This window comes from Lontra canadensis, unplaced genomic scaffold, assembly GCF_010015895.1.
Source record: "Lontra canadensis isolate GAN:19392208 unplaced genomic scaffold, GSC_riverotter_1.0 scaffold31, whole genome shotgun sequence".
NCBI lineage: Eukaryota > Metazoa > Chordata > Mammalia > Carnivora > Mustelidae > Lontra > Lontra canadensis.
The window spans coordinates 10,552,147-10,572,021 of NW_022631025.1; the positions used below are offsets into that span (position 1 = coordinate 10,552,147).

Consider the following 19,875-nt stretch of genomic DNA (forward strand, 5'->3'; position numbering starts at 1 on the left):
CCAGGATTCTGGGATCAAAACCTGAGCCGAAGCAGACACTTAACCAACTGAGCCACCAGGTGCCCTGGAACAGAAAATTCTAATGGAAGAGAGGTATTACTGTTTCCTAGCTTATTTGATTTAGGGTTTTAAGACCTGTAGAGCCAAAAGTTCTGAGTTCTATTCTAGTGAATGCATTAGAAGACATAATCTTTTAGAAAATCAGTCCTCATTAAGTTTGAATTGCTGAATTACTTGTTTGTCTTATTTGATTGAGTATTAGCAAGGAAATAAATACTTGAGCACCTTTTCCTTCACTAATTCCATATGTAATTTCTTCTTTCAGTTAATGTGCACTAATTACAGTGTGTTCCATACCATAGAATGCTGTGATGTTTTAGAATCTTCTCTCTTTAATATTAAATATTCTTTTGCTTCTTGCCAACTGTACAGCTGTGGAAGTTAAATGTCAACTTTAAAAGGCAATGAATAAGAATGAGTTTGCTCAATGGACCAAAATAATGTGCTTCAACTTATAAAAAGAAAGGCTGTAATCATAATGTAAATTTAAACTTCTAGTTACGTCTTAACAAAAAAAAAATCAGAATATAGGAATAGCTTTGTTATTAAGGAGACATTAGTCAGATGCATTTATCTTAATTTTTAGATAACATCCATTCTATTATGATGGGATTTGACAATCTATTTCTTTTCTCACAACTCAACTGATAGCCAGCCCACTGTATTTTGGGCCAGGGTGAAGAAGACACATACGTTTCCTCCTTAAACTGGCAGCAAATGTCTCTGGAACATACTGAAAATCAGAACTAGAATGTTTGGACAACACTTAATCACTCCCAACCTTAATTAGAGAAAAGGGCTTTGTGGATAATTCCTTCCACTTATGTCACAGACTGAGATAATTTTGTTTTTTTCTTTTAGAGAGTGAAAGAGAAAGAGTGCAAGTTGTGGGGGAGGGCAAGGAAGAGAGAGAATCCAAAATAGGCTCCATGTCCAGTGTGACCCTGAGATCATGATCTGAGCCAAAATCAGGAGGCAGACGCTTAACAGACTGAGGGACCCAGGCTCCCTGACTGAGATAAATTCTTAAAAATTGTGATATAAGGAGCAGTGAGGTTAAGACTAAAGTTGATATCAATGACCCAACTTTAAAAATGAGATTTATATACATTGAGGCTAGATTGAGCTTCTCAAGAACTAGAATTATTGTTTCTCTTGAGAGTTGGTTATATTTCTTTCAGTGAGTTTCCAAAGAATTAACAATGACCAGCGATGGAAGGGGTGAGAGGGAGGCCCAAAGACCTCAGCCATCAACAGTGTTCTTCTGGTCTCAGATGGGGACGGTTGCATGTGTAGGGCATCTCTGACATATATCCCTTTTACTACGTGGATAGAGTCATTAGAGGCACAGAAACATAATGAGAGACACATTTAAGACACATAGGAAATATGGGTAAGAACGTGAATCTAATTAGTAAATTAAGAGGCTTTCTTTGCCTTCCTATCTTGTTCTCAAGAATTCTGAAGCAACTTTCATTTAATTTGGAAGCTCTTTATGGAAAGCAAATTCACTGATTATCAGAAGGCCCTTGGATACATGATTATCTCATACAAAATCATTTTATGATTGCCCATAGGAACAGACAGTTATAGCTGATTCATTCTAAGAAGTAAGGTTTCCATGTATAATACTTGTACTGCATCTGTGACCATTAACCAACCAACTAACCAGAAACCAAAACAACAGAACAAACAAACGAAACAAACAACAACAAAGGCTGTATCAGGCAGATCCAATTTTGTAAATGAGATTTAGTATAAACATAATTTTAAGACCTTATTTCTCAGAAGCCCTTATTTAAATATTGCATATGTAACCATGCATGGTTCTGGGATAATGGCTCACAGGAAAAGCCAGTTTTTCTTTACAAGGAAGAGCCAACTCTGGCATAGAATATAAGCTGGGTGAGAAGCATGCCCATGGGGTCCTGTGTCAGTTTGAGGGCAGCCAAGAAGTCCTGACTACCAACCGGAGGGTGAAGTATGAAAATTGAGCCTCTTACTAGGACAGCCGTAACTACGGTCTTGTCACTTTGACCAAATTTCATTGTCTCCCAGTGGTAGTGATTAGTGTATATTGTCAAAATTTTATAATAAATGTTTCTTGTTCCCAGAAGTCATCCAAACGCTTATGTGATTTACATGACTAGAGGAGAAAGAAATTAATAGTGTTTTCAACCACAGGGTAACTATTTGGGCTTAGTGTGGTTTTTCAGAAAAGGCATGGTATGAGAAAATAGGAGACATGGGTTCTACTTCCGGACCTGCCCTGAACTGCTATGTGACCTTGTGCTGGCTAATAAGCCTCTCTGGGTTCCAGTTGTTTCCATCTGCAAAATGAGGGGATTGAAGCAAATGATCTGTAAAGTCCTTGTCTGCTCTAAAATGTTATGGTTCTAAGGAGAAAGGCATTTGTAGTCACATAAATGGACAAGTTAAATGAGGCCAAAAAGTGTTCAGGCAGTTAAGTTTTCATTGTTGGCATAGAGCACTTACCCATATGTGTGTGGAGTGATTACTTCACAGTAGCCATAGCGAGCTCAGGCCGCAGCCTAAACTCTTTCAATTTATTTCTCTCACTGGGGCACTTAACATCTGTAAAACCTTTGGCACTCTAAAGAGGAAAGGGACTGAATATGAATAGTAAGAGTGTCCCCCCCCCACCCCGCTTTTTTTTGTTTTTTCCTTTTCTCAAAGTGCAGTGCAAGGCATTCACTTCCTTTTCTACTCAGGCACTTCTGTGGTGGCCTATCTCTTGGTAAGTTACCACCCAGATGTTGAACATTTTCCCAGAGGGACAAAAAGTTAAAAAAAAAAAAAAAGCCCTATGATGATGGTGATGAGGATAACAACAAGGAAAATGTGAAGTGGAGAATGATTTGGTGGATTGATGGCTGACTCAGACCATCCCTGTAAGTGTTTGTAGAATCTAACTTCATTAGACTAGCCATTCAAGTTACAAACTGACATTCAGGTTTATTTGCATAGTCATGTGTGCTCAGTGAGGCCCTCAAGGTAAAATTATGAAGATCACCTTATTCAATTTACTTGTTTGGTCTCTAGCCTCCAGAAGTAGTCATCAAGAACTCCTTCCATCTCTGCACACAGCTCCCATCAAGAGGCAGAGGTAGTTTGCCTGTCTTAGAAATCTGGGCTGGCTCTGTGACTTGCTTTGGTCAATAGAATATGGCAGAAGTGATGCTCTGGGACATCTGAGTGCAGACTTTATGAGACTAGTAGTTCCTGCCTTCTGATTCTTGGACTCTAGCCAATAGGCTGTGAGAAGCTCAAAACACATGGAAGAGAGCCATGGCATCATGTCTGACAGCTCCAACGGAGCTTGCAGATGACAGATAAAACCGCCTGCCAGCCATGAGGAAGAGCTATCTTGGATATTCCAGTCTAGTCACGTGCCTGGATAACTGTAGCTCTAATAGACATCACATGGAGTAAAAAACCACCCAGCTGAGCCTATCATCCCACAGAATAGTCAGAGATAATAAAGCAGTTGTTCTTTTAAGCCAGTAACTTTTACACCACAGCAATAGGTAACTGAAGCAACCTTTATGTCTCTAACTACTGTAATTATATGGCTGCTTATGGCAGAATTTTTGTCATTTCTAATCCACTGGGGATGGAAGTAGTTCAAACTTTCGGGACTGGTGAGCTAATAAAACAAGTGAGTGGCCAAGATTTTCAAAATGTCAATATTATGGAATTTCTATTTGATCCAGACATTACCTTTTATTCCATGTACATTAATGATAAGCGTGTATTACTAATATTACTCTTTATCATGTTGGAAGGTAATGTGGTTGTCATAATGTCATAATTAAAGTCTTCAGTGGGTCTCAGTAGATAGTAATATACTATGCATCTTTGAGCCAGAGAAGTGGTTTCACAGGAACAAGAACCTTCCAGCATTACAGAAATCTTTGCTGCCATCTGTATTTAACTTGATTCTGTATTTGGCACTTACACAGTTAAATTGTTACCTTAACATATAAGACTTATATTGTTCATCCAAATGGCTTGCAAAATTTATTAGGACTGAGGAAATTATATTTCTCCCCCATATCTGAATTCATTCTTTCGACATAATAAGTGCCTGCTATGAATTAGGATCAATAAAGTGTTTAGAATGTAGAGATAAAAGACACCCCATTCCTGAAGTAGCTCATCATCTAATACATGAGACAGAAAAATGACCAGTTAATACTCAAGTATCTGTAGGGAATACACTTAGCTAAAAGTAACAGAAAACTTAACTAATAGCAACTTGAATAATCAAGGAATTTGGTCAGCTGGCATGAGAGATAAGGGGGTTAAGACTGATGCGACATCTACATGATGTCATTAAGGATGTAGGGTCTTTTCGTCTCCTTTCTTTGTTAGTTTTGCTAGTAACGTTCATCTTCATAGTGTCAAGATGGTTTCTATGCCTCCCCAAATTTATATGTTCTAGAAAGGAAGAAGTGAGAAAATGAAGTAGTAGAGAAAGACAAGAGAGAAGGGAGGTTGAATGGAACTCATGATGGGCATGCCCGGTTCACAGAATAGGAGTTTTCAGGATAGCAGCTAACATTGGAGAGAGATGTTTGGGACAAAGCAGGTAGGGCCTGAAAGCTATGTTAAGGAGTTTGGATGTTATCATGAAGGCAAGAGTGAATGTTTTTCACATATGGGATAGAAACAATCAGATTTGTGTTTAGAAAGCAGAAGGCAGTTATCAGAGGACTGGAATTGCTGTCAGAAGGATGGCTGTTGAACTAATCAAGGTCAGACTTAATAAGGTCCTGACCTTTAGTGGTGGTGGTGTGGAGGAAAAGAAGGGTTCATAGTTTAGATATATTAAGAGAGAAGAAATGACATCTACTCCAGGTTGATTCCCAGGCTTCCGGTTTAGGCATCTGGGGATTGCTGGGGCCATTCACTGAGGCAGTGAAGGAAAGAGCAAGAGCAAATCCCAGGGAGCAGGTGGGAAGCTGAGACTGGAGCCTGAGCAAGGTCACTGACCCCATCCGATTACTCATGTAAGTGTCCTAACTAGTTCCTCTGTCTCCAGTCTTGTCTCTTTCAATCCATTCACCATCCTGCAGCTTGAATATTTCAATTAAAATGCAAAGAGAGCAGTGTTCTTCCACTCTTTAATTAGTATCATTGCAGTATTATTTTTTCTTCTTGTGTTAATGAGCACCTAGTATGTGTCTGGCCAAGGGTTTTGCCGCCTTATTTAATTCTCCTTGTTTGAGATAGACACTGCAGCTATCTCCATTAAAAAGGGCTCAGAGAGGTAAAGTAACTTCCTAAAATTTCCTTCTGTAATAAGCATCAGGACTGAGTTTTAAACTCATGTCTGGTCTGACTGCAGAGCTTGTGTCCTTAATTACTATAGTACATTGTCTTTCGTGCTTAGATGTGTAGAGCGCTCCATTTCCTTCAAAGTACTTTCACATGCATTATCTACGATCTACTATTTGTTCTCTCCTAGTAGTGGTCGAGGTCCTACGAGAATAGGCAAGGATATCAAAGCACAGAGATAATCATGGAATCCTATTTCTCATTAATTAATCTCTCCATCTAGTCTGTAAGTAAGTATGGAAGAGATACTGAAGGGGTAATTAAGATGTAAAGTGTTTAAATGACTTGCTCAAGGCCCCATGACTACTAGGTGGTAAAAGCAGGGACTAGAATCTCTGGGTTTCCCGGTGTGTTCTTCATGGGAGGGGAGAACTGCTTCCAAACTGCTGGGGAACTTAGCAAGGGCTTGGCTTGGATCGGGGGTAAAAGCAGATTCAAATTGTCCTCTATTTCACCTGTTCTCTCCACGTTTTACCCACTGGCTTCCTCGAGGTTGATTTCTAGGGTGGAGCTAGAGGGTATAATGCCAAGTGAAATAAATCAGTCGGGGTAGGACAAATCTGATATGATTTCATTTCTATGTGGAATTTAAGAAACGAAACAAATGAACAACGAAGAACACAAGAGACAAACAAAAAACCAGACTCTTAAATACAGAGAAAAAAACTAGCGGGGACCACAAGGGAGATATGAGGGGATGAGTGAACTTGATAAACGGGGTGAAGTGTACATTTATCGTGATGAGCCTGGACTCATGTATGGAATTGTTCAGTCATCATATTGTACATGTGAAACTAATCTAACACTGTATGTTAGTATCTTTTTAAATGAGGGAGTAAACAAAGGTGGAGAAAGATGAGAGACCCCCAGTAGAAAATCCTTCACAGGGGAGCCGTGGTAGTTATCCCCAAGACTTAGACTCCCCAACACTCCAGCTGTGTTGCAGCTTGGGTGAAAAGTGCTATGAGACTAGAGCAGAAGTCTCCAAGAGAAATGCTCTCAAGAAGTAAAATTAACTGAACATACTGAGATGAGAATTACACAGCTGGGGAAGTTTGAGGGTAAATTAGTGGTGCATTAAAAAAAAAAAAAAAAGTCCTGGCATGTAGCAGATGTGGAAGAATGATCAGATTTTCTGTGTGGCTTCGTTCCATGGGTAGAAGAAAGAGGAATCTCTGCTCAATACAATATTTAAAAAGAATGACGATTTCTGTTAAGAATGAGACAGAGTTTCCCAGGGAGATTGTAAGCTCCGCTTCTCCTACCACACAGAGTCAAGTAGACTCCATAGCCATAGGGGCTCTACCCATCCTAAATGGTGGTGGGTGCTGCCTCTCCTGCTGCCAGCAAGGGGATTTATTCCAAATTAATCCTCGCTTTTTTGAGTTTTTGAGTCACTTTCTCAGATTCAGACTCTTAGGTGGGACCAAAGCTGGGTAAGAAAATATCTGCCCCTCCTTCAGACAAAACAGAAAAGAAGCAGTTGACCCTTAAAGTTCTTCCAAGTTTAAGAAACCATGATTCCATGGGTTTTGGTATATCATCTTGTCCCAGATTCACACATGGTACCATAGGGCTTAGTGCAGTTGTAGGCATTTTAACTAATACTGTGGCTTTGATAATAACTTCAATATCAGATTTCTTTTCCTTTTTCATCTTGCAGAACACCTTTAGTTACAACTGGTAAAGTTTGGAGAGGGCATGTGTGGCCAACTATAGGTGGTGCTGGGCAGAAGCCAGCTGTCCACCTTCCAAGAGTTCTTACAGCGTGGCATCAGACTGGTAAATTTACCAGCATCTGGTCTTCAGTTTTACATTTCCAGAAAGACCATTTTATCTGTGCTTCAGAATTTAGCTGACTCATGGAGATTGACTTATATTCATTAAACTCACAAGAAAAGCCACTATTTTAATTAGTTAATTTATAATGAGAAACAAAATGTTCAAGTACACCAGTCATGGCAGCCTAACAGAAGGAACGAAAGAAAGAAGGAAAGAAAGAAAGGAAGAGGAAGACAAACTGGAATCAGAGTGTTGTACAGAGTGTTTGGAATCAGAGCAAGGTGAGTTAGTTATAAGATTACAATGATCGATGGCCTCAGACTCTGATTACCTGATTATAATAGGACTCTTTCACTTCTAAGTAAAAAAATACACAATTAAAATTACCTTGAGCCAAAAGGAGAGTTTATTAAAAGAGTTTAAATTACCATATGGAACTCTGGGAAAGTCCTTGGAAGAACTGAGCTTCGGAGACTACTGGAGTGGGGACCAGCATTCTCCCCCTGTTGGCTTCCTTTTCTCCTGCTGAGGCGAGGGACTTTACATCACAGGAGAGTGACTGACCCTTTCTCCATCATCTATAGTAAGAAATCCCATGGTAGAGCCCTGATGGAATCTGAACTGGGGGCTGCTATTTGGACCTTTTAGTTCTGGGTAGTGACAGAGTGCTCAGCAGCAACCCATGGCACAGGCTTCCTTGGGGTGATTCCAGACAATGAACTGAAGTTATTGTTGGCTGTCATAAGTTGGACTGGAGCACTGACTTTGGTTTCCTGCAGCTCTGCTCCCAGAACCTCCAGAGAGGTCTCTTTATGAGCCAGGACACCTCTTTCTTGTGCCTAGAACCCATGCCTCCCTTAGTTTTCTTATCTTGCTTTCTTGAGTTTCTCTGAAGGCCATTTGCCTTCTAATGGACTTATTCTTTCATTATATTCTTTATTTGGCTATAGCCTTTAGCTGATATCTAAAAGGAAGATCTATGTTGATTTTCCATGGTTTTATTTTCAAAAGACCATCTTGTTTCAAATTGGATAAAATATATATCACTTAAAGATTTTTCCCTATTCTTCAGATTGAAAAGTGGGGATGGGGGGAATGTTATCCAATGGTTTATAACTGACTAACAGTCATCATTCAGTATTGTAAAAGTTTCCATATTGATGAGTCACATTGCATTTTCAGAAAGATCACTGAATATTTTAACCTTCCACCTTTATTTACTTTGATTTCTTATAGTAAATCTGTATTTATTCATTTTTTTATATCTAAATTTTTTTATTGCTTTATGTGTTTGATTAATTTCTCAGTGCCTGCCTTGTATCAGACTTTGTGCTTGGAGGTGATAATAAAGAATGGGAGAAGGGCCTGAACTTGAGTGGGATATGGGTTTCTGCTTGCTTTAGGTGCATCAAGAGTTGCTCAACTCCATCTTGCAAATTGGCCTGCCCAAAGTAACACTCTATTTGACTGATAATTATACTATTTGAGTCATAACTTTGGATGAGAATAGGGTAGAGAAACAAGTTCACTGTCATCTATTAACACTTAAACATTTTAAGATTATGGAATATTTTCATATAAAATACTCTTCGGACATCCATCTACTTATTACCGAGTTATACTATAAGTTAATAGTTTTGCCATATTTAAAAATTCTTTTTAGAGAAACAATTTATCATGAATTATAGAGTCATCCAACATATCCACCATATTGATGGACATTGGCTTCCAGTTTTTCACTGTTACAAATAAAGCTAGATTGAATATCCTTATATCTCTTACCTTGAGTATATATGCAAGGATTTCTTAATACTCAAAAATATAATTGCCACTTATTAAGATATATGCACCTTCAGTTTTGCAAGATATTGCCACTCATAGTGTGTGAATATGCTCTTACTTTCATATTCTTGTGTACATTGTAGAGATTTTTAATTTTTACCAAATGGATTTAATACAGTGACACTTTGTGGTTGTTTTACCACTTCACTACTGAATTTAAGACAGTTTTTTTTTTAAGTTTTTTTTTTTTTAATTTGTCAGAGAGAGAGAAAGAGAGTACACACAAGCATGCAGAGAGGCAGGCAGAGGCAGTGATAGAAGCAGGCTCCCCGCCGAGCAAGGAGCCCGATGTGGGACTCGATCCCAGGACCCTGGGATCATGACCTGAGCCGAAGGCAGCGGCTTAACCAACTGAGCCACCCAGGCGTCCCAAAGACAGTTTTAGGACTGAATTTGTTTTCAAGTGTTTATTAGCCCTTTTATTTTCTTCCACTGTGAGCTATTTATCGCCTTAGGCCTTTTTTCTATAGAATATTGTCTTTTATTGATTTCTAAGCATTTTTTATTTATTCTTGATACTAATATTATTTGACTTCATTTTAAAATAAATATCTTCTTGCCTGTGATTTCTCTTGGAACACTGTTTATGTTGTCTTTTGATTAATAGAAATTTTAAATGACAATTTAATCAAGAGTTATATATAAAATGCCAGATTATGAACCTTTTAGAAATTTACATACACACATGTATGTATATAGAACAAATATTGAGTCTATAAATACATGAGTTATTTTATGTCCTTAAGCAAATTTTATAATTTTTGTCATAAATGTCTTTTAAGTGTTCTTTTAGATGTATTCATATAGGAACACTAGAGATTTTATTATAGTTATAAATGGGACATTTCCACTTTAATTATGCTTTCTAATTTCTTGTTGCTGGTATATGGGTATGCTATTTTTGTATATTGATCTTGTATCTAACAACCTTCATGATACTTGACTGTTGTTATGATTTGTAGATTCTCTTGGATTGTTTTAATGTAGACTATCATCTGTGGAAGATGAAAATTCTGTTTTTTCCATCCCAGTTATTACACTTTTTCTTTTTCTTGTTTTACTGCATTTTTTCAAATCTCCGATTCATAGAATAGAATCCAGTTCATTGAATAGAAAGACTGTAGGAGGACTTCTGTGACTGTTTGGGAATGTTTCTGGAGAAAGTTTCATCAGTTTAGTTTTGATTCTCATTTACTGTTTTCATCTTACAGTAATGTTGCACTCTCTGTTCATCTTGAGTATGTTGACTTTTCCTGGACTAGCAACAATCAGTTAATTCTAAGGAGGGGCAATGAGACATTTGGACCGTTTTCTCAATCTCTTAGTTCAAGAGTGCCCTCTATTGTTGGATCACTGCAGTGAATGTTATCTCATTAAAGGCATCTTTTTTTTAAAGCGCGGTGGTTTAAAGCGTGGACCCTTAATTTCTGAACATGAGTTCTTATTTTTCTTTACCTTCCCAGAGGCAGCACCTTCCTAAGACTGTCACTGTGGTCTTGAATACTTTCCGGGCCTCTTTCTTGGAAAGCCAGTGTTCAGATCCGCTAGTCTCAGACTTGTTCTCAGTATTTCCCCAAGGGGAATGATCCTTCCTTTTTGGGGCTGATGCCTTCTGTGTTCCATCCCCATGATGGACTTGCCACCCTCTCCTCTCCTCCATGTAATCCCTGCCTGATTTTGCTTCAGAATAGGCTCTGGTTCTGGTGCTCCTGCTTTTGGATTGTTCCCCCACCTACATGTAAACTGAAATTTGTAGTCTTATCCTCTTGGGTGGGCAATTTTGTGATTTCACTTGCTTTTGCTGCTGATCTATATTGTTTTGGAGGGTATATGTAAATATTTGGGTTTAAGGAATCAAAGGACCTAGGATTGTGATCTAGGATCACAATCTTGTCCTGACTGTAGACTTGTCATTTTATTTTTGTGATTCTGTCATTTGTTGACTTACATATTCAATGTGTTGTTAGCTTTATTGACTTAGGATCTTCCTGGTGCTTTGATCAGTAGGTAATGATCTTTATAACTAAAAACTTTTGACAGAAAGTCAATTACATGTTATTAATATAAGAACACTAACTTCGTGTTAATATTTTCTGGATGTATCTTTTTTTATGTATCTTTTTATATGATTTTACCTTCAAACTTTCTTTGAAAATAATTTTATTCTAGGTTTAGGTATTCTAGGTATAGAAACATAGAGTTGTACTATGTAATACATGTTGTTCAGTTTAAGTCTGAGAAATGCTTTCACTGATGAGTTTAACCCTTTACTTTCATTTTGATTGCAAAGATACTTATTTTTATTTTTATGATTTTAATTTGTCTTATGAACAGAAATGATTTTCTTTTCTTCCTTTAATTCTCCTTTCCTGCCTTTTAAAAAAAATTATTTATTTATTTGAGAGAGAGAGAGAGAGGGAGAGAGAACACTAGTGGGATCAGGGGCAGAGGGAGAAATGGACTCCCTACTGAGCAGGGAGCCTGACATGGGGCTCCATCCCAGGACCCTGTGATCTTGACCTGAGTGGAAGGCAGGCGCTTAACTGACTGAGCCACTCAGGCACCTCCTTTCCTACTTTTTTATTAGATTGGTCTTTTTAAAAATTTATTTGCTAGTTTGAAACTTACACTTCTAATTTTTGTTCTTTTAGCTGCCAGTACTCAAACTTAAGTGTGCATGAGCATCACCTAGAAGGCTTGTTAAAACATAGACTGCTGGGCCCTACCCCTGGGTTTCTAATTCAGCAGATTGAGGCTGGATCCCAGTTGTATGTATTCTTAACAAGTTTCCAAATAATGCTAACACTATTACTCTGGAAGCCACACCTCAAAAGCCTAACAGGAACTGGTGGTTACCACCAGATAAGATATTAGCACCTGTATCCAATAACCATTCTGAGTTCGACTTTCTTGTTATTTTGGAATTCTTTTGCTTGTTGAATTCTCTTTCCCACCAGCAGAGCCATGCATTAAAATGGTTAAATTTCCTTGTGCCCAACATTTTTAGGTGTGCAATTCTCAGAGGAGTTTCTTCGATTGTGTAGTCTCATAATAATTCCAGAAACAGAAGTAGGGCTTTTTAAAATTTAATTATTTCTCTTAAAAAGATTTTTCTCCCACCCTGAGTTCCAAACAGAGAAACTTTCTCGCAAGTTTCTCTGTACAGGTGGCTGGAGTTTCTTTGGTTTCTTTTATATGAGGGTGCAGACTTTATAGGCTCCTGGCTATAAGTTGGAGGTTAGCTCTTTGCCTTCTGTGAACCCAAGGCCATGTCTCCAGCCCTTCATGTGCAGTTCAAACTCTAGCTTCTAGCCTTGGTACATCATCTTATGACTTCTATTCTAGTGAGTATCCTCTTCATTTCTAGTACCTTTGAGTTTCCCTTTGGAGCTAAGCGGTGCTTACAGACTTGGGGGAGGGAGGATGTATTTATTCAGCATTTCTGTGTGTTTAATGGGGTGGAAGTTGGGGAGATACATAATCTCAGTCCACCTGGCGATCTCCTCTTCTCTTTTTTTGTTGTCATCTGTCAGAGAACATGGGGCCTAGGGCCAAAAATGTTCAAGGGACGGAAAGTAGAAGGTAAAGGGAATCCCAAAAGTTTGGAATGCACCTGAGCTCAGGGACTTGGGACTAGTAGAGTATCATTAATAGAGGAGAGGAGTAAGTGGTGTTGAATGGGAAGTGATTGAAGGAAGGGCATCCTGTGATGGTAGGTAACGCTATAAACAAGGTCTGGGACAGTTGAAGGTTTTAAAATTTTTTGTTGGGGCCAATCTTCCTTAAAATGTTTTTATTTTGTGTGAAGTCTGTAACATTAAACACTTTGAATATCTTTCTTTTTGGAGTCGTTCTTTTCTCAGATATTGACTTGTCCTTCTTAGGTATGCCTTGACAACATACGCTGAGGAATATGCAGCACCGTATGAGTATGAGCCACTCGTGAGTATGACATGGCTGGAAAGCCTCATTCTAGTACTTACTTATTTATGTGCTTACAGGGATTCTTCGCATCTAGTGTGAATAGTCAGGCTTGGGAAGAAAGGACAAATGGCTGAGATTTATGATGTTGTGTGTTTATTTAGAGATATTCGCTACTTGTAGGAGTCAATGGAATGTTTTATGGTTATGATTTATTTTTGGAAGTTTATCGATTTCAGGAAGAAAATATTGCAGTGTCCAAAATGTATTAGTTATCTTCTTCTTCATCTTGTTTTATTGTCCTTTCCCCTGAATTCAATTTATCTGGAATAAAAACCTACCTTTCAATTCATTTGTATCGCATTGACACATAAAAGTAAGTGGTGTAATTTAGCTCTGGGAGATGCGTGTGTTGGTAGCATATGTCCAGTTTATAACTTCGTTTTACTTACACTTAAAAAATTAAACATCAGAAACAAAATAAGTCTCCTTCCTCTTAGTCTTGTTATGGAAGTCTTGGCTGGTACAATAGGTAAGAGATTTAACTATTGAAAAAGAGGAGGAAATAAAGTCATCTTTATTCTCAGAGAATATTATTATCTTCTTAGGAGAACTAAGATATTAAACTGAGAAATAATTAGTAGTAGAAATAAGACCATTTAGTAAGGTGATTGAATGCAAAATAAGTATATCAAAAATAATATCTTTGCTTCATATCAGTACTGCTTAGGAAACTATAAAAGAAAAAACCCACAAATTACTGTAGCAACACAAATTTTAAATACTTCTGTGAAGAAAATTCTCAACCAAATAAAGATCAATAAAGAAGATGTGGTAGTTTGTCTCCAAGGATGGTGGACCTTCCACAAGCCACTTCCCTACGACAAAGTGTGAGTAATGCCCCACCCTTGAATCTGAGCTGCCAGGAAACTGATTTGGGAAGACCGCAGCAGTGACACTATGCCAGATCTAGGCTGGACTGAAGAAGACTGCTTCTGAGTCTTGGAGCCCTGAGCCCCCATGTAAGAAATCAAGGCTACTCTCTTGGAAGGAGAGGCCATGAAGAGGAGCTCTGATGAGCTTGATTCATGAGTGAGGACGCCATCTTGGACGTCCAGCCTAGTTGAGCCTGAGGTGCAGCTCTGCCTGCTCTCTGACTGCAACCCATGAAAGATTCCAAGAAGAAGATAATAATAAATTCTTGTTTGAAGCCATTAAGTTTATTTAACAAATGTACACCCGAATATAACTGAGACAGAAGTCTTGACTATAAGGGAATAACAAGCATTTTAGGAAACTGGAAAACTAAATTAATTATGAATTAAGTTCATACATTTAATTATATTAAAAATGGATTTTGCTTTCTATTAGAACTCTAAGACTGTAAGAGTTATTTAAAAGGGTAAACAGATGAGAATAATTAAAAAGTTTTAAAAACCATGGTAAAACCAATTTAGGGAAGTATAGGATTCATGACACTACATTTTATGTTGTTTTCTTACTTAATTTTTTCTCATCAAAAAAGAGCATTCAAACTATAAAGAAAGCAAGTATGATAGCTCATGGATTAATGCCTAATAGGCAAAGAACATAATAGGTATGTATATATATACATATAGGCAGGAAAACTGATAAGACACTACAGAAAGAGCAAAGGACAATATATAGACAATTTACAAAGCAGGAAATGCAAAACTAGCTAATAAATATAGGGAAAATCCCAATTTACAAATAATAAAAAATGTGAATTAAAACAATAAAAATTTTTTCTGCTAATAAAATTGACAGTATTTTTAAAAATAATGTTTAATGGGTGAAGATAGGATGAAATGGGTACTTTCATCTGTTGCCAGGAAGACTGTAAATTGCTTTAATCTTTCTGGAATGGTATTTAGCAATATGTATCAAGACACTATTTGATCTAATAATTTTCCTTCTAAGAAACTTCCTCAGAGAAAAATAACTCAACTAGGAATAAAATTTATATTCAAGGATACTCATCACAGATTTATTTGTAATGGCAAAACTTGGAAAGTAGCTAATGTTTCAGTATTAAGAGTAGTACTATTAAGTATGTTACAATCAGAGATTTATTTATAATAGCAAAACTTGGAAAGTAGCTAATGTTTTAGTATTAGGAATAGTACTACTAAGTATGTTATAATCATATGATGAGTTATTTTGTAGCCTTTAAAATGTCCATAGATGGTTCTTAGTGGCCTGATAAATCTTGATTTAAGGTGAAAAAAAAATTAAGATGCAAAATCGTATGCATATAAAATTTATTATATTGGTATAATATGTAAATATTGTATATGTATAAACTATGCAAAAATATACAGGCAAAAAACCAAACTGTCAAAATGCTAGTCAAGTTAGCCATTGGGTGGTGAGATTCTAGGTGAGTTCTTTATCTTTACACATTTTAGAATTTTCTAGTGCAACAAGCATGATTGCTTATAATCAGGAAAAACACAAGGAAACATATTATTTAAAAATGCAATTTAGGTCCATTTCCTTACATATATGGGATCTGGCTGCATCTCTAAACAAAAGGTAGTTGCAAAACACATAATTAAAAACCCACAAAATTTTAAAGGATGAATTTCTCCACTGGCATAAAGATAAAGAAAGTGAGATGTATTTATTTATTTATTTATGCAGTGTGCATAAACTGTTGGCTATTGTGTTATATATTCGTGCATTTAATTTTTTTAGCATTATTTCTAATATTTCTCATTTTGCTTGTTTCTACACTAATAGCACAACCCACCATGGCAATTATTTGGCTTATGTAGAGTTTTGTTCATTCACTTCCAAGTTTCTTGCCAAAGTACTTAATGTTGAGACATGTTTTTTAGCACTGCTCCTAGAGCCCCCATTCAGTAAATGCCTACCTTGTTGCATTGTTAGAGGATACAAAAAAATTTAAACTATAATGACAGCAAATGGTTAAATAATAGTAGAATGTGACTGAACTCTGGCATAGAAGTTACTGTGTACATAAACAAGTATATGATTCATAAAATACCAAAAAAAGAGAGAATACTTTTTTCTTGCTAAGAACTTCACCATGTGGAGTTAGCATAAACACAGCACACCATTCTCAGGCTACAGACTACAATTATGCAGTTCCTGAAGACATCTTAAAATATTTGGACTTACATTTCAAGTGTTTTGCATGAATTGAAACTATTAATTTTTATATTATTTATATTTATATTATTAACTTTTATATTACATTAAATGATAATATAAATTGATACTTGCATAAAGTAGGATAGCATTATAGGAATTTTAAAGTGAGTGCAAGTTATCCCATAGCTCTAGACATGAGTAAGTAAATAACAGAGTATTAGGAAGCTATGAAATCATTTTTAAGGATAGAAATGGAAGAGAATTGCAAGCTACTTCCTCAGAACTCCACTTCTTAAGTTGGATACTTATGGCTCACCCCAATTTCAACAAAAGATACCTTCTCTTAAAAGCTTCTTCATCCTTTTCCAAAGAACCAAAATAGAGGAAAAGTTAGAGGGTACATTAGATGATTGGTCCAAGGCTGGCTGTTTAAAGGGTACATAAGCTTTTAAGGTAAAGGACAAGTGAGCAGAGTTTAATGATGGAGAGTTGACTGAGTACACTCAGGATGAGTAAGGACAAGACTTAGTTCAGGCAGAGACCAGCAAACTTGGGAAGCTGAAGGGTCAAAGGAATGAGAATGGCAAACAAACCGGAAAACCAAGCGTGGCCATAGTGAAGGGGTGAGAGCTGGAAGAATTGGCAGTAATGAGCAAAGGGATGTACTGGAATTTATTGTAATTTCAGATGTAGAACAATTCTGGGAAATGATAGAGCCCAGGATGTGGGCATGGGACTGAATTTCGATAATGGAATCAAAGCCATTGATTTGAGAGGGTGAAAAAATGGTAAGTGAAAAATGTTGGCTATATTCTAATCTGGCTGTTGGAAATCAGCCTACAGGATAGCAGAAAAGAAAGGTAATGCCAAAGACTGAGTCAAATGACCAAGCCCTCAGTGGGAGCATTTTGGAGGTTAATAGCTCCTTCCAGTCATGCAGCTGCAATTTGGGTAGATCTAGTTGGTCATTATCAATGTGAAGTACCATTTTGTTTTCATAAATAGAGCTGCCTATTGAATTATCTTTCCAGATGTATGGGTAGCTTGAACCCCCAAAATGTTCCATATCACTCATTCCTTTGACCCTTCAACTTCCCAAGTTTGCTGGTCTCTATCTGAACAAATGTTCCATATTCACTCAGAGAAAGAAAGCTGGGGAAGTCTTTACTAGAGAACTATGTTTTAAAGTTGGGATGAGGGGCGCCAGACTGGCTTAGTCAGTTAATTGTCTCCCTTCCGCTCAGGTCATGATCCCAGGTTCCTGGAATTAAGCCCCATGTCAGGATTCGTGCTGAGCAGGGAGTTTGCTTCTCCCTCTCCTCTGCACCCCAGCCCCCGCTTGTGCTCTCTGGCCCTCTCTATCTCTCTATCAAATAAATAAATAAAATCTAAAATAAATAAATAAAGTTGGCATGCATTCCAGCTAATGTTGAGGAATCCCTGCCATGTGGCACAGTAGGTATGAAAAGAGGCTGCATCCCTTTAACATCATTCTCCACAACAGCAGGATGGACCTGTTCTATTACAGGGGCTCAATGCACTGGTACAGATATAGCATTGTTAAAAAAAAAACTGGTATTTCTGTGGTGATTGAAAATTTGCTGTCACCTTGAGTTCCCCGGAACTGAGTAGCCCCAACCCCTTCTCTCTGGACTCCCAAGACCCAGGACTACATATGACTTTCACGGACTCTGAGGACTTTTGCCATCATGGGCTCCTTCCAATAAAAAAATAAAACAATATATATTGTATAGCTGCATTGGTATAAAGACAAACACAATCCACTTTGGATCATATTCACTTTTGGTGGCAGGGGGTTGATTTGAAAGCTTATTAAAGAAATACATTTCTTAGGCCGTTTGTCTTCTTGCCCATTTTTGACTATATTATTGTATTTCATGGCCATGTTATAGGACCCTGTTATTGTTAACCTTCTTGAAATTATTACCAACGTACCAAAGGGTGTTATTACACAAAACTAAAGCATACAATACTCTTTTTTTTCCTTGGGAGTACTTGTGGACTCTTGTACCCTATTTTAAGCAAAACTTTCGTATAAAGCTACCATCAATTACAATAGCTACAACAATTACATTTAATATTCATTTTTATGAATATTAAATGGCCAGCAACATTTCCTGGCTTAGCTTTGAGTTTCTACCATTTAATGGAATTAGTCTTTCAAAATGGCATCTGCATTTTTTATTATGGTAAAATATATGTAATATAAAATTTACTATTCAACCCATGTTTAGTGTAGAATTTAATGGTATTAATTACCTTCACTTTGTTACTAGATTCATCTTGAATTCTGATTTTAAAAGAAATGAAAACATTTTTGTGAGCCCCCAAAAGTACCTCCAAGACTTGCCCAGTCTGACTGTACTGATCAATAAATATTTTGAGTATTATCCTAGACCAAAATGCATCTTGGCTAGGAGTCAGAGGTTGACAGCAATCTTTAAGAGCCCTTTATTATTCAGTTAGGCTCATTTACATGCAAGAAAACCCCTAAAGGCTGGAATTGCCTTTAGTTTTCTGCTTCCTGGGAAGGGATGTCTACCAGGGCCCTTAAAAAAGAAAAGAAAGAAAAGAATGACTTGCTGAAAACACCCAAAAGCTAATACAGAAAGTGAATCTAGAATAGGTTGGGGATTCTGTAGGAAGCATCACTTCTCTGAACTAAATTAGCTGTGGTTCCCTCTTCTATTTAGAATCCTCTCTTTGTATCTTTGCTCTGTTCTATGCTGCCATGATCTTGCAGAATTTCATTCCAGTATAGAGTCCTTTCTTTCTCTGCTTCTCTTTTAAAAACATCATAGCATGCAAAGTTGTATCATCTAAATATGCCACATGGAATAATCACCTATAAGTTTTTAGTCCAGAATGGAGTGTATTTTTTAAAATAGGTAATGTCCCAGGTTCTCTGATGTGTTTTCATGACTTTTATTTTACTATTTGTCCTGAATCTTAATATATTTACTGTTTAATTTTCTCTTTTTTGTCCTCTTAATGTTCTAGCTCAGTATCTACTGATAAAAGAATAATTTCCATTTGCTGAATATCCTTGGTTTTCTTACTACTTTTACTATTGGCTAAAATGAGAAAGTTTTAGATTATTCTACAAATGAGGTAGAGGTGGGAGGTGAATTTGGAGAAGAGGGAAGGGGTCATGTGGTTCTACCTACTATTTTTTGATTGATGGGTTCGCTCATCAATCTCAGGGTTAGGTAACCACAGGAACAGCACTTTGCTACTTGGTTTCAGAAGGAAATGGTGGCCTTCCTCAGTCTAAAATAATGCCTGAAGGATCTCATTGTGTGTTACACATGTGTGCTGACCTTATACATATACACATAGATTTGATTTTGTACCTTATAAGCAAAACATTTCCAGTTCTGAGTCTTACGGCATTCTGCCAGCATTAAGGGATCACATTTCCTAATTCCCAATTTCAATTTTAGGACCTGCTGGCATTTGTTCATATAGCACCACAGAGCTTCACAGCTTTCCCAGGTTAGGATACAAGAGTATTTGCCTTATTTGGGAGACTATATAATTGCTAATAAGTGAGTGTAAGGAAAGAAGGGAGGAAGGCAGGAAGGAAAGAAAAGAGGGAGGGAGGGAGGATCTCTCTCTGTGATAATACTCTAGGATAATACTCAATCACAGTTGAACCTTGAATAATGTGGGAGTTAGGGGCACTGAACACCCCCCCACAGTAAAAATACCCACATAAAATTTTTGACTCACCAAAAACTTAACTACTAA

General features: G+C 37.2%; 1 protein-coding gene across 4 annotated transcripts in view; it reads left to right on the forward strand.

The window, feature by feature from the left end:
* CUNH9orf135 (chromosome unknown C9orf135 homolog) overlaps positions 1–19,875 on the forward strand; it is a 103,456-nt gene that overhangs the window by 73,085 nt on the left and 10,496 nt on the right. For 3 of the 4 annotated variants that reach the window (XM_032866589.1, XM_032866587.1, XM_032866590.1), the window contains one exon: positions 12,930–12,987. The exons of the other annotated variant lie outside the window; for it this stretch is intronic. In XM_032866589.1, coding sequence (XP_032722480.1) covers positions 12,930–12,987 — 58 coding nt within the window. The remainder of the gene's footprint in view (positions 1–12,929; positions 12,988–19,875) is intronic. 4 annotated transcript variants of the gene reach the window in all.